This window comes from Falco punctatus (assembly GCF_963210335.1).
Source record: "Falco punctatus genome assembly, chromosome: 15".
NCBI classification, from domain to species: domain Eukaryota; kingdom Metazoa; phylum Chordata; class Aves; order Falconiformes; family Falconidae; genus Falco; species Falco punctatus.
Window position 1 is genome coordinate 9601895 of NC_137595.1, and position 15750 is coordinate 9617644.

A 15750-nucleotide genomic window follows, 5' to 3' on the forward strand; every position below is an offset into this window, starting at 1 on the left:
TGGGATCTCGGACCCCTGCATGGGGCCACCGTGTAGGAGCATCTTCCTCTGGTTGGATGAGCTGTGCGAGAGAAGTTGCTGTCTCAAATTAAAGCCCGGATTGTTCAGCTTTTGAAAGAATGAGTATGTGACTACTCTTCTATAAATGAGCTCGGTGGATTTTTATTCAGTGGCATGAGTGCTTTACGTGGAGGGTGGGAAGGACACCGATCATCCTTGTGCTGCTCACTGATTCTGGTGATTGTGCATTGTTTCTGGTGCCGAAGCACCAACCCTATGATTATTTTTCTTTTTTCAGTAGCTCAGTTCTTAATTCTTTGCATCATATGCAGAATCTCTGCTGCAGCATTTTGGTTTGTTTTATTTGCTTTTGTCCTGCTTTCAGCTGGGATGGACTTAATTATCTTCTTAGGAGCTAGTGCGGTGCTGTGTTTGGGCTTTGATGTGAGACTTTTCAGTTCCTCAGGCCTTGCTAGCAAAAAAGACTGGAGGGGCACGAGGAATTGGGAGGGGACACAGCCAGGTCAGCTGAGCCGAACTAGACAAGGAGGTATTCTACACCCTGGGACATCATGCCCGCTGCCCAGGGGGTTGGCTGGGACAGACGGGATCATTTCTGGGGGACTGGTGGGGCATCAGTCGGTGGGTGGTGAGCAGTTGCATTGTGCACCACATGTTCCTTTCTTCCTTTCCCTCTGGATTTTATTCTTTCCCTTCCCCTTTTCATTATAACTGTTGTTGTCATCATTGTTATTATTGTTCTTTCGTTTTTATTCTGTTTCAATTATTAAATGGTTCTTATCTCAACCCTCGAGTTTTACATTCCTTTCCAATTCTCCTCCACATCCCTCGGGGTGAGGGGGGAGTGAGCAAGCAGCTGTGTCGTACTTAATTACCAGCCAGGGTTAAACCGTGGCAGCTTTTCTGCTGGATGTGGTACATATCTGGTCCATCCCTTTGCTCCTGCCCCTTCAAAGGGAACTTTCCTTTCAAAATGTCCATCTTCACCTGGAGCATAACTTGGTTTCACACTGCCCCGTTAATCTACCACAGAGTCCATGGACTGGGGGAGAAAAATCCCCCAGAACAGAAAACATTCCCAAAATTCCCTTCCTAGCCCATCTGCAGCTTCAAACCATCCTAGCCAGGCTTGCCATCTGGATGAGCTTGACCTAGATACAAACCGGTGTACTTGAGCCAGCTTAAAGGGTAGCTTTAGTTTTGCTGGGTGAATGGGACTGCCTCACTTCATTCCCTGGAAATCGTAGCTCTGCTTCCTCAGCCCTGTGCTAAAGCTGTGTTTTCCTGGGTTAGGCGCTGTCTAGGAGGGAGGCTGGGATGTTCCCAGGGCTGCGGTGCTCCCAGTGCAAAGGCTGTAAGGTTCCTCACCCTCTGTAGCCTACGGAGCCCTTCTTGCTGCAGCTTCACATCTCAGCAGAAATGGGAAAAGGTCACTCAGTCCCTCACCTACTGATCCATACGCTAATGGATGTAATGGTGAGTGGATGTTTAGCTTTCAGCTCCCCTCTCCCGATCCTCACCTCATAGCTCCATCAAGCTGGGCTCGGGTTTCCAGGCTGCAGGCATGGCAGCTGCCAGTGTCTGACCTCCAGCCTTCCTCTGCCTCAACACGCAATTAAACAGCACGGCAGCCTCTGTCCTCTGGCAGGAATCCATCCTGCTCGGCCTTGGCTCCAGCGGGAGTTTTGACCTGATGGGGCTCAGACGTGCCGAGTTGAAGCCAACCCTAGTTGTGGTCCTCGTGGAAATGGTACCAGTTTGGACCCCACAGCAGTTGCTTAGAGCCTCACCACTGGGGTCAAGGTGCCCTGGGAGCACACACAAGAGTTAAAGCTTCTAAACAAGAGTTTACCAGTGAGCCCTTTGCTGCCAGCACGCAGCCCACTGCTGTCGGACCCTCGGGATGGTTGCTCAGCTGCTGAGGGTCCATTTTGCCAGGCCTCTTGTGGCAGAGGTGCTTGGGCACAGCAAAGGGAGCTGCAAACCTTCCCCCCGCGCTCCAGCCGCAGGCTTGGCCGTAACCCCTTCTTTCTGCATCGCCTGGGTTGTTGCTGCCTTGCAGTCCTGCTTTGCATAGCCGGGACGGTTGGGTTGGGGTGAGATGTACTCTTCCTTTGGGAGGTTCTGACCCATTTTGATGCTTAAGCAAAGTCATCCCTTCCTCGCCCCCTTTCAGCAGAGCAGCTCTGCCTGCGATGATCCTGCTGAGCACCACGGCATGGGTGGCTGCGTACCGCTTCCCTGGCAGCTCCTCCAGGCTCTGAAGTCTCTGGCTTTACTCAGTGCTGTCATCCCCTGGGGTTTTGCACCTCCCCACTTCGACTTCAATTTATTTTTTTTCTTTAATGTTGCTTTTAGAAGCTTGCTGCAAGGATGCTTTAAAAAAAAAAAAATCATTAGATTGCAAAAAAAGGATTCTCATCAGCCCCTGTGCTGGGCAGAGGTGGGGAAGGGGCTGGCACAGATGCGCTATGTGACCACAGAATTATCCTTCAAAGCAAGCAGATGGCTCAGTCTCAATAAACGCCTTAGAGAAATTCGTGGAGGTCTTTGAGGTTTCAGTTTGCTTTGTATTTTCTCCAGGGGCTGTGCAGGAAGGAGAAAGGGGGCTGCTTTGGGCTGAGGAACTGGACAGCTGAAGGAAGGTCTGTCCAGTGACAGCACACATTTCTTGGTCCATTTCAACAAAAAACATCAAGTCTTGGCAAAAGTCATCTCATAGCAAAAATGTCAGGCAGGGACATGCTCCTGTGCAGGATCTCTGGGATGCTAACGTGTGGTAGCGGTGTTTGTGCAGAAGGAAGAGGATGGAGCACCTTCCTGACCATGCAGGCTATTAAAGTGCCCTGGGACTGGCCGCGGGGCATTTGCATGGCAGCACCACCGCCCCAGAGACGGTGCCTGTGCTTGGTCAGTCAGAGGAGCTACGGTTCTGGCCCATGGGTGAAGCTTGGCCTTCCTGGCACCACAGTGATGCTGGGACACGTGGCAGCTGGCGTGCCAGGAGGACGCAGTGTGAGACCTGGCACTGCTGTGGCTGGGGGGGGGCCGAGCAGACCTCTCCTCTCTTCCATCCCTGGCTTCCAGCCGATCACCCTGCCTGTCTCTGCCGTTTTCCCATTTTCCTTGTTCCACCTATGAGTAGAAGAGTCAGAGCACTGAGAAAGGCCAGCTTTCACGGCATGCGATGTGAGCCATTAGCTGGGCGTTTATCTGAGGGAAGCTTTTGACCTTTCCTGAGCTCCTCTGCAGTGATGGGTCATGTACAAATAATTCACAGCTCCCCAAAATGCTCTGGCTTCATCCCTGCAGTGATGTGATAAGCAGAGTGGGTGATGCAGCACGGGGGAGTAAACTCAGCATTGTGGGACTCTTCAGTCCTCGCATTCCTCAGGGAATAGCTGTGTGCAGTTGAGATACCAAAAGCAAGCGGCTATCACACCATCTCGAATTCCTGATGGCTCCAGGGTCAACCTACTTTCTCAGTTGCCCGTGAGCTCCTTTTGTTCTCTGCTTACAGGCATCCAGCTCAACTTTATTAGAAACCCCTTGTTTCTGACGCTGCGGCTCTTTAAGTTGGAGGGATGATTCACAGTAAGGTTTGAGCTCTACCTGCGAACATGTTGTCTCAGGCTCTGAAGCACAAGCTTCAAGGAATGGGCAAGAGCGCAACACCCCCTTGTTAAGAGAGCAGAAAGAACAAGCTGTTACGTACAGAGCTAAAAATAATTGCAAACCTTTGAGTCCTCCTCCCAGTTGCAGCAGAAGGATGCTCTAAGCGCTGATGGCCAAATCCATCTCTGGCCTGGCTCTGACTTGATGTTGCATTAAAGCTTTTGTGACCATTCGAAGCTCAGTTCAGATAAACGCAGAGCAGCGCAGCTGCTTGTCTGGAGCTGCTGTGATTTCTAACTTGGATGAGAGTGGCTTTAGGCAAACTCAAAAGCTGGTGTTCCCCAAAGGGACAGCACCTTTTTTTGTAGCATTTTAAGAGGGAAACTTAAGAAGGGGAGAAGTGCACAAAATAGCTGAGATTTGCCCAGCAGCTGGCACAGCATCTCTCTGTAAGTCGTGTCTTGAAAGCAGGATTCGTCTGGGAAATAATAACATGGTATAAATAACATCCATGAGCCTGTTTGCAGGGAGCCGTGTTCAGGCCGGGTAGGATTTGGGCTCTTTCTGGGGCATCCCGTAAGCATCCCTGCTGATGGGCTGGCTTCCTGAGCGTGGGGTGCTGGAGGGAGCCCTGGCACCTCCACGCTCACTGCAGGGTTTGATGAGCATCTTTATTCAGTGTCCTCTCCACAGTCTCCCTCGACGGTGATGGAGATATCTGCCCGATGAGGCCGCCAGCCACCTGGGGTGACGGTGATCCGTTACAACGCCGTTTCTTCCACCAACATACAAGTTTTTATTCATCCTTTTGTTTTTACAACAGCAGCCAAGGGAGGCACTTTGTCACCACCTGTGACCAAAGAGCACAAAGGGAGAGCAGCCGAGGAGTTTGAACTATAATAAAATGCTCGCTGTATTGATCTTGGCTCAGGATTTGTTTCCCTTCTTGCATTAACTCCCCATCGATTTCTGTGATGACCTTAGGGCGTACGGTTTGGTTGGCCTCCTCGCTTAGCCGGCACCACCCCCGTGCCTGCACCCCGCTCCCCTCCCAGCCTCGCCAGGCTGCTGACGGGCCAGGTGGTACAAGGTGCTCGGGGTGAGCAGAGCTTTGCTTTTGCCTCCTCGGTCATAGAGGCTGGTTGCTCTAGGTTAGTTGCTGTAGTTAGCATAGGGGTTAGTGCTATATGGCACTAACTTGATATTGCTTGAGGGATGGATCATTATGTTAGTGCATCATCCCAAGAAACTAGATCCGAGAGTGTAGGAGACCTGGCAGGAGTCAAAGAAGGAGCTTGGGTTTGCCCTGGAGATGCTCCATTCCCCCGTGTCAGGGACCTCGACAAGGCTGTGGTGGTGTTGCACCAAAGGAGCCCACCGCTCAGGTGTGACCAGGGACAGCTCTTGCCTGCCGGGGTGGCTGCTTGGCGTGCTGGTACTGGTGGAAAGCCCTGTCACTTTGCCAGGTTGGGTCCTCCAGCGCTGCCAGAGACCTGCTGACATGAGGCAGAGCAAAACTCTTCCCCTCTTTGCAAGGGACAGCATGAGGTTTGTTGCTGCTGCTCCAGGTGCATGACATAAAAGCGAGCTTTGTCTTTGCTCCCTCTGAACTCCAAGTCCCACTGTGAAATTGTTTAATGGCACTTTTGGGAGCAAGGACCGTCCTGGGGGTCACGGAGGGGGCTTTGGCTCCCTTTGCCTGTGTGAATCTGTGGCCAAAGCCTTGGAGTCGGGGGGCAGCAGCAGAGCCCAGGTGAGCGTGGGGACGGTGGCAGCACTGATCGCAGTGTCCGGCTCTCTGAGGTGCCATTGTGTCCAGCTGCTGGTGCTGTACTGGGCTCCTTGGCTTTATTTGGTTTTGCAAGTTTATTGTATTTTCTACTTACTTAAATATTTATGAGCTTGGGTGCTCTAAATGGGAAGAGGAATGGCGACTCCCCAGGTTTCCTTTCCCCCATTGGACACTTTGGTGCTTATGATTCGCTTTTTAGTCCAGCCAGAGACAATTTTCTGTAAAACATTGACATCTAGTGGCTTTTCTGCTGAAGGAAACGATAGGGAACAAAAGATTGGCTGCGGGGTGGCCAGTTGTGATGCCACTTGGAAAAGCAAATGACTGTCCTTTCTCCTCCTTACCCAGCACCAAGGACATGGCAATCACACCCGGGGGCTCAGGGCTCCGGGGCACACAGTCCTCAGCATCCTCAGCATCCTCGTCCTGGAGGAGCGCCCTTCCCTGGCAGGACGGTTTGCTTGTTGAGCTACTTTAATTCCATCTGGTGAAGCGGATGGCTGGTACCCTGACAGTGTACCTCCAGCATCGTCGCTGAGGTCATGGTCATATTAAAGGCGGCACAAAGAGCTCGGGGTGTATGGCTTCAGGCTGCTGACAGTGGAACGCATGGTGTTTGAGGGTGGATGTTAATGTGTGACCCAGAGTGATCTCTTAAAACTATACATTCAGTTGAGCTTGCAGCCTCTCCAGCTGGCGGCGTGACGGGGTTCCCTGCGGCAGCGTGTCCCCTGCGTGTGCCACTGTCATGTTGCTCCAAACCAAAGCCAGCACCCCCTTTGGAAATGTTTTCTTTTACAAAATGCTGTAATGCATCCTTTAATTTCCTGTTACTCACTTATCTCTCCTCTCTCATCACTGTAGTCCTGTATCAGGTGAAGGCAAGAGTATAAAACGAGATTTACATGGGTGTTTCAGAGATCCTCATTTCAGTGCAAGTGTGTTGGGGCTCCTGGGCACATCCCGTTTATCTGGCCTGTGAAAGGAAATGTTTTGTAGAAAATGTCTTCTTCATAGGTGAAACGCTGCTCTGGGGCTTGTGCAGCTGAGACCCACAGCTGCTCGTCAGGAAATATAGCACAAGCAGCTTTTTGCAAACTACAGAAACTTGTCAGTGCAGCTCTGTTGTACAAGGAAAATAAAAAATCCAGAGCTACCTGTGCCCTGTTTGGGTCGGGGCTTACGTCCTGGGACATACTTTGATTATTCTCCGAAGGTCTGGGGAGAGCATCAGTTGAGGCACCAACCAGCCGGAGCATGTTGCCCCAGGGGCAGCCCAGCACAGAGGGAAATCTTGGGTTCCCTCCTGCTTCTGTAGAGGCAAAACCCATTAGGCAGAGGCAGATGTGTGCAGGTGGATGCAACCCTTTGTGCTCCCCCCGGGGGGGTTGTTCAGTTGTCCTTCACCCTGCCGAGGTGAGCGTGCAGAGGAGCACTCTGCAGCAGGGCTCCTGAAAGCCTCTTAAGTGCATCTCCAAGTTCCTATTGATTTTCAACGTTAATGCGCCGTGTGCTGGAGACGCACGGGACTAAACGCTCTTCCTTCCTCTCCCCTTGGCAGGAATTTCTACTATATCACCATCCTGCGTGACCCCGTCTCCCGATACCTGAGCGAATGGCGCCACGTCCAGCGAGGAGCAACGTGGAAGGCGTCCCTGCACGTCTGCGATGGCCGGTCCCCGACCACCGAGGAGCTGCCCAGCTGCTACACTGGGGATGACTGGTCGGGCTGCTCCCTGCAGGAGTTCATGGATTGCCCCTACAACCTCGCCAACAACCGCCAGGTCCGCATGCTCTCCGACCTCAGCCTGGTGGGTTGCTACAACCTGTCGGTCATGCCCGAGGAGCAGAGAAATAAGGTTCTGCTGGACAGTGCCAAGGAGAACCTGAAGCGGATGGCCTTCTTCGGCCTGACCGAATTCCAGCGGAAGACTCAGTATCTCTTTGAGAAGACTTTCAACATGAACTTCATCTCGCCGTTCACACAGTACAATAGCACAAGGGCCTCCAGCGTGGAGATAGACGGGCAGACTCAGCAGCGCATCGAGGCCCTCAATTTTTTAGACATGGAATTGTACGATTATGCAAAAGACCTGTTTTTGCAGCGGTACCAGTACATGAGGCAGAAGGAGCACCAGGAAGCGCGGCGGAAACGCCAGGAGCAGCGCAAGATCCTGAGGGCGAAGCAAGCGCACCTGAGAGAGCAGGGGGAGAACAGCTCCAGCACTGACTACATAGGGAATGTGGAGCGGTGGCGGCGGTAGTCGGGGGGGGGGGGGGGGGGCTCGCCAGGCGCTGAGAACGGAGCAGAACCCAACCTAACCTGCAAATCGAAGACGACTGAGCAGTCCAAACAAATTCGCTTCTCAAGGGTTTGAAGCAAAAAGAGGTTAAAATGTTGCCTTTGCAGTTGCCTTTGCAGTAAATGTTGTACTGTACGTGGAACACTTAATCTTAGCGTGTAATTAAATTGTCCTTTTTAGGTTTGTTGGATTATTTATGAAATACAGGAGCCAAGTAGGCTCATCGGAAATGGTTGCTTGGACGTTTATTTAAAAGAAAAGAAAAAAAAAAAAAGATATCCTTAAATTAGTTATGAGTACAAAATGGGATGCTGGAAAATGTTTATGATGCTCGGCTGAGATCTATCTGGGAAGCAAACTCATTTCCTAATAACGAGCATTTAGCATACTCTCACAATACAGTATATGAGCAAAACCTTTTCCCTTTGATTTTATCTTAATTTTATTTTAATAATGTGTTTTCAAGGGCACCGACTGCTTATGATATTTACCAAGTTAATGAATGGACGATGAAGGGAACAATAAAGGTCTAGAAAAAATACTGACTAGTTTTATGTATAATATTGGCTTTTAAAAGGAATAGAAGTAATTTCTCTAGTTATATAAATATTTAAAGTTTTAAACTTTTTCTACCTACTGCTGTTTAGAGTTTTAAGCTTGGTCTATCTCATATTAAAATAAAAATAAAAAAAGACATACATACTTTTCTGAACTCGATGCTAATGTTAAAGACACTGTTTCTAGAGTTTTTCAGGGCAGTATGATTTTAATCATTCTGGAAAACTTACAGCACATTGTCATGTTTGTTTCATAAAACCTTTTCCAAATTATAATCCTGTGACAGTGTCTCACTTTAAGTCTTTCTTACCCATTAGAATACATAATGCTGAATTTATAATTCCTTAATAATTGGTGGTATTAACTAAATGAAATTATGTTGCGGATATTTGTGTAGTGTCTTTAAAACGTCATAAAACTCTCTAATCCCAGCAATATTATGAAGAGAATTGCTCAATGGAAGAAGTAGATTTTCACTTGAATTAGGATTTACTTCCAGTAAATCTTTGCTACACCAGATAAGAACAGGGCTCTTTTTTTTTTTTTTTCTTCTTTTTTTTTTCCCCCTCTCTACGCTCTTGAGCCCTTCTTAGCGATGACAGATGAGTGATGACTAAAAATGACGGAAAACAGTTTTATCATAGCCATAGTTATACAGGGTGGGCCAGTTGCGTGGTGCACAGGGATGCAGGAGCTTGCTCCCAAGCAGGCTTTGCTGGGGCTCAGGGTGCGGAGCTGCACTGGGCTCCCCCGCAGCCCTTCGGCCTCGCTGAGATTGACAGGGAGAGGAGACGGGGCAGGAGGTGCAAGGGGCTCCTATAAATCTCTATGCAAAAAAAAAAATAAAAAACCTCTGCAAGGCTTGGGCTATACATTCAGCAAGTTCAGAAATTTTGTATGTAGCCTGCAACGCTCCCAAGCTTGGCACTGAGCGGCTATCTCGGGGCGGGTGCGTGGTGATGGAGGCACCCGAAAAGGTCCCAGCGTACACAATGCTTACCAGGCTCACTTGCACTGTTGCCTTTCGCCTGTAATATTCTATACACCAAGAGGGCAGGGGGGCATAAAACGGGGCAGAAGGCTTTAAAAACATCTTACGGCTCCATGCCTAACTTATCTGAAAGTTGTTTTACATCCAGTGTTGCATTGCAACCCGGGGGGCAGCGATCCTGCCGGGGGCAGGCAGAGAGCAAAGCAGCAGCAAACCAATACCCTGCATTAGCAGCTTGGAGAAGAGAATAACTTCATGTACAGCATTATTATTTTTTTTTTTTAAAATGAGAACTGCAGTTGCCAATATGATGTCTCGGTTGTATTTTGTTTTTTAGGGGGGAAAATAATTCGCTCTTAAAACTGAAAGGCACTGCTGTAAACAGGACTTAACTGTGGGCGAGCTGGGGGGCCTGTTGCAGAAGGTGCATTTTGTTTTTATGCTGTGGTGTGCATGGTTTACAAAGACTAGTTGCATTTTCTTTGTGTATACTGTTTATTGTATATAGGGGATGTACGAATATAAGGATACCATTTTGTCATAACCATATCAAATTCTACTGATTTCCACTGTAGACGCTGTCTTATTGTGTAGATTTACAGGCCGATCCACTGACTTTGATTGTGTAATTTAACAATAGAACTGATAAATAAAATTTAACTACAGTCTTCTGATTTTCATGTGATTATTTCTTTATCTGATGACGTGTTGGGAATTGTGCAGTTCAGAATGAATGGAAATTTCAAGATGAATGAAATAGCAGTTGACAGGCAAGTATATGAGTTTAAAATCATGGCTTTTCTGAAGTGTGTTTAAACTACAGCTTTCAAGGGCAGAGCCACTTTGGGCGTTCTCTGGTTCAGGAGTTACTGCAGAGGTTTTGGCTGCTTTCCTGAGCAGTCCTCAGAAAAAAAAAAAAAACAAAAACTGTGGTTTCTGGTCATTTCAAATATGATTGCAATGGTCTGCAACATTAAGAGATTTTTTCTCTGTGTGTACATGTGTACATATATGTGTATGATCGTTTTTGTTGCTTTACGTGATACCCTCCGTTTTTGCTCCAGGTGGCTCTGGAGGATGCTGCCTAGCCACTGACTTCCAGTACATCCTGCTGTATCCCACCCAGGGATGCTGGAAACCACAAAAAACTAAACCAGAATTTTATGCAAAAGCAGGTGAGAATGAATTGAGCCTAATGCCCCAGATCAACAAGAAAAGATGCTTTTTTGCAGTCTGGATGGAGGCACTTTTTTCTTGGTGGCTATAAAAGATGGGGCTCGCAGGACTTGCAGTGGGGTGGTAGACCCGGAGGTGTCTGTAGATGACTTTGCCTTGACCCAGTCCAGTTCCCACGTGAGGACAGAGGTGCCCTTCCTCCTGCAAGTACCTACAGGGGCATCTTATCCCTGCAAGGCTTTTTGAGTTCACCAGGAGCAGGGAATGGAGGGAACTGCCAGCAAATCTGCATTTGACTGATATGGTCTTATATACAGGTCTGTTAGCACACCGAGAGCTGCCAGTGGAGCTGCTAATGGGACAGGGGTCATGCAAGATGCTTTCCTGCAACTAAAAAAGCACCTGGCAATGAAGTCTGGCATAAAAGCAGTCGGGGTTACTTTTTGAGAGGAGTACTTTGGCAGTTGAGAAAACTTTTACTGCTGGTGAGGAAGGAGCTGGGGGGGAGGGAATTGTTTGGACAGGCAAACTTCAGAAGCTGAGGAACCCCAGCAGTGAATCGAGTAGCACTCAAGCCCTCCAGTAAGTTTTGAAAAGCATGGACACACGTTAAAAAAACTTCTGAGCACTGAGATGTCTCAAATTCCCACCAGGCAGGGATGTCAGCACCGATGCTGCCAGTGTCAGCCCAGGGCAGTTGGCGTGGAGCCAAGGGCCGCTTTGGAGACCGGGGTGTGTGGCACTAACGGGTCATGTTAAGGGGAAGGGCTTGGTTCATTTCGGCCTCCGGAGGCTGATCGCTGTGAAATCTGCATGGCCTTGCAAAGTGCCGTATGTGGGGCTGGTAGCTGGGGACTAAAAACTTTCCTAAAGGGTGCCTGGTGCATAAGGGTTGTGGGAATCAGCCCAGCTGATTTTTGTCAGTGAACTTTGCAACCTTTGTGTAACATATCTTATATTTTACTATGCTGTAATACATGCTTTCTTCCAATTATGTTGGGTTTGAGTAAAAATGAACTAATAGGCTTTTTCATGCAATTTTAAAAAATTTGCATGTTATCTGGACTGATCAGAGCCATGAATAAGACCTGACAGATACCAGTGCAATTGCCTTTTCAGCTCATGACATCACTGAGGAAAGGAGAAGAAAAACTGATACACCTCCTCTCTTAAATTTCAGCCAGAAATAATCAGATAATTAAGGGAACCTGCCAAACTAGTGCAAACACCTTCAGCTGCAGACGCAGGCTGGCCCATACTCTCCTGGGGAGGCACAGAGAGCAGCTCCGGTGGAGAGGTCATCTGTATGGAGACATCTTCCGCAGGAGAAATATCTTCTAAGCAGGTGATAGATGTAAATCTTTCACTTACTAAAAATATCCCTGTCTGAAGCATTCGGGTGGAGCTGAGGGCGGTTCGGTTCTTTCTGGACCCTGCTGGGGTGGCAGCCTGTGGGAGGAGGAAAGTGGAGGGTTCTTCCCACCACGTGCGGGAATGAGGATGCTGGGATGGGGGAGTTGGGATCTCTTGCCTCCAAAGGTAGATGGAGCAATGACAAACCAAGTCGTGAGCCAAACAAAGGTAGGATCTGAGCTCTGGAGGGAGCCAGCATCGTCTGTCCGTCCCACCCCATGGCCAGCCGTGGCTCCTGTGCGGTGGGGAGGAACAGCCTGCACAAAACCTTCCTGGGCAAGTAGCACAGCATCTGAATTCTTTACCTATGAAATTCAATTCTGAATTTCCTAAAGCAATCTCCCTGTTCCACCAGCCTCATCAGGGAAGAGCGTAATTTCATTTAATCCATTTCTTGAGTTCAGAGTCAACTGCATTGCCATCATGCTAATATCGCTGCTCTGCTATCTCTAGAGATGGAGTGACGAGTTTAGACCTGAAATCGAATTTGGCTCTAAGCTTCTCGAGGATCTATCATCCAAATTACCCATGGTCTCTACCCAGAAGCTTTGTCATGCAGTTTAGCTCTGCGAGGATGCATTAGGCTGGGCAGGTGAGGTTATATCGCTTTTTGTTTGGGAAGCAATGAAATGCTGAAACAATATATATGCAAAGCAATCAAAATATTTATAGTGAGGGCTGAGTGTTCATTTTCAGGACAATACAACTACGGCCTTTTGGTATTCTCAGCTTTTTGAATTTGTATCTTCCCTTGTATGACTGCAAATAAGGTTTTCACTTGCAAGGATGTTCACAAGCAGTTGTTGACATAAACCTCTACATAAAGTATATAAACTATATATAAGCTATAGAGGTTTATGTCAAATATGTGTATTTTCTGATGGGCATTCATGGACAGAGGGCTGCAAACGACTCCTGGCACAACATTCACTTGAGCCCTCGTTCTGCTAATGAGGTGTCTCTCAGCTCCACAGCATAAAATTGGTGGCCAGTGGCACAACAGCCGTTTTGCAAGTGAATAGTAAATTTTCTGGTAAATGAAGTTTGGGAATGATGAGAGCTATAGTGAAAAGGGATGACTTCAAGGGATATTTAGGCGAAATGAAAGGTGGCATTTCAGAACAGCTCTCTTTTTGAGGTGTGCAGCTTACACTTCTATTATTGTTCCTCTTTGAAGTTACCTTCTTGTTACAAGATACTATCTTTGCATTGTACAATTTGTACAATTTACTTAAATTGTAAAGGCAATGTGTAATGAGTTCAAATGATCCACGAGCTGAATTAAATCTTTAATTTCAGGTCAAATTGTTCAGCTCAGCCTGGGATGGACACGTTGTGACCTTTCCCTTTCAAAAAGCCCTACAAATGTAAGCTGGGGGTTTTTGGTTGGGCCGCAGCTGAGTATGAGCCCTGTAGCAGGTTCCAGGAGAAGGAAGGATGCTCCAGCTTTTCCGGCGGGGTCTCCACTCCTGTCCCCGCAGCTGGAGCTGCTGCTGTGTGGCTGCAAAGGGGTTGCAGAGCCTCGAGGGCTCGCTCTCCCCCTTTGCAGTGGGTGCCTGGTGCTGGGTATAGCAACAGCTCTGTAACGTTGGTTACTAATACTAGGTGAAGCACACAGAAAGTGTTACTTTGTGCGATATAAACAGGTGGGTAGGGGGGTTTTGCCCACACAGGAGATGTGTACTCCACAGGGGGGAACCGGGAATTTCCCCTCTGGGCATGGCAAGCTGGGAAGCGTATTAATAGACATCATTACATTAGAATAATTGCTGTGGAATCAGCAAGCGCGTACATAATCTTTAATGCCTGGGAAATCTCACACAGTTTCAAAATAATTAAAAGTGGGATTAATCTAGATGCCAGACAACGCCTGCCTAATTACTAATGAATAAAGCTGTCTGAATGGCTGCAGCACCCTCAGTAGCATCAGCTGCTCCAGCACTTTGAAGTCGATCCCCTATTAACGTGGGACCGGGCAGGGGCCCATCCCCGCAGGCTGGGGCTGTCTGGAGGTCAGGGCTGGCTCCTGCCCGGCCGTGGCACCCGGGATGCTCTGGGGAGATGCTGCTGTGGGGCTGGGGGTGTGGGGTGTATCAGCCATGGGGCTCTGGGACCAGCCGGTCCCTTCTGGAGCATCTGCGTTTCTGCAGATGTGATCTGCATGTAGGTGGGGAGCTGGCCCCAGGACCGCCCTGCGGCAGGGATTCTGGGGTAAAGGGGCGCAGAAAGTGGTTACGTGGCTAGGTGAGGAACCTCAGCTGGGCAGGGGTCCTCAGCACCTCTAAGCAGCAGGACCCACGTACAAAAGTGCCCACTGGGAAGATGATCTGTCCCCATGCCTTGAGCAGCACTGTTTTGCAGACCTGACTTTCATATGTCACCTTTTGATTCCTTTAAAAAATAAATCGGCAACACTGGGAAGAGTCTGCAGCCCTATGGAGCCTCTACATCCCAAACAGATATTCCCATCCCCGAGCCCTGCACAACCCCAAAATCCATGTGGCTTTTGCTGTTGCAGTATTGTGCCGATGCTCACCGTGGCAGCAGGGATTTACTGCAGTTTCTGTACTCGGGCAGGTGGTAGCGGCCGGTGCGATGGCTGTAACTAACGCAGCCACACACCGGCCCACGCCACCGACGCGTGTCCCAAACCACGGCAGGGAAAAGCCTGGCCGCAGCGTGCCCTGCTCCGAGCACAGCAGCCAGGCTGGCTGTAGCTGCTGGTTGCCCACATCTCGCAGCCTGGGTCAGGCAGGGACCTCTGCTCCCAGCGGGCAGCTTCGTGGTCCGATGAGGCTGTAAATACACAAAGAACCAAAGTCCTCCCCGCGGGGAAGGTGCTGCAATGCACGTCCCAGCTGAGCCCCATGACCCTGGGAACGTGCCGGCATGGCTGGGGCACGCTGGCTGTGTGTCAGGGTCAGGATGGCCATGGTGCCAGTGGGTAGAAGCCACCACATAGCGATTGTCCCCACGTACCGCTGTCTGGTGCCCAGTGTGCCCTATGGTTGTGCCCCCTGGAGCTGTTTGCGGAGACCAGCCACAGATTTACGGTCATTACTGGGATTTTTGTATTCTCTGGAGAGCTGCCACACCTGGAATAACTTCCTGCTGCTTGGGTTGAAGGAATGTTAGAAACGCCCCTTTCCTCTGTTCCCAGTGCTGTGGGTGCAGTGATGCTGGGAGGATAACCTACGCTGCTACTGGGATATGCATTTGCTGCTGCCATTGCTCCGTTTGTTGTAATCCTTAGAGGTTTTTTATGGGCATGTGTTTATTTTGATTCAGTAGAAAAATATGCTATCTGCCACCCCAATCAAGATGGGCTAATTGCTCAGGTGGACAGATGAATGCAACGAGCAGGTCCCTCGGGCTCGGGCTCGAGGGTGGCTCTGAGACCCCTGTCTCCCTTTGGCTAATCCACCATCACAGTCTTTCAAATGGCAGCTCCTTTCATTTCCAAATACGTGCAGATGAAAGAGAGTTAACTGGCAAACAACTTTCTCTGATCTCTCTTTACTGGCAGCTCTTTCCCCCTGGAGAGATCGGTGGTAGGTGTTGGAAAAAGGTGTTTAATATCAGGTCAAAATTGTTCATGCTGAGGTTTCACAAGCAACACTGTCCTCCCTGCAATGGGCACCGCAGGTACCGCTTGCGTTGCAAATCCCCCGACATCCCCAGAGTGAAGGAACACGCTGTGCTTTTGCAAATAAGCAGCTCCTCAGGTGCTGGGGCTAGTGAAGCTTTGTTTTTTTCAAAGACGTTATTTGTTACCATCAGTTTGGGAGCTGCAGCTGGCGCTGTGCAGCTCAGGCTAATTGCACCGGGGCTCCCTGGGGCACATCCTGTGCAGGCAGCAGCGGTGGCCCCATGTCACATCC

At 49.3% G+C, this 15750-nt stretch overlaps 1 protein-coding gene across 1 annotated transcript in view; it reads left to right on the forward strand.

Annotated features, from left to right (window-relative positions):
* HS6ST2 (heparan sulfate 6-O-sulfotransferase 2) overlaps positions 1-9954 on the forward strand; it is a 143672-nt gene extending 133718 nt beyond the window's left edge. The window contains exon 2 of the mRNA XM_080366174.1: positions 6990-9954. Within this exon, the coding sequence (XP_080222300.1) occupies positions 6990-7692 (703 nt within the window). The 3' untranslated portion in view covers positions 7693-9954. The remainder of the gene's footprint in view (positions 1-6989) is intronic.
* The last annotated feature ends 5796 nt before the right edge of the window (positions 9955-15750 follow it).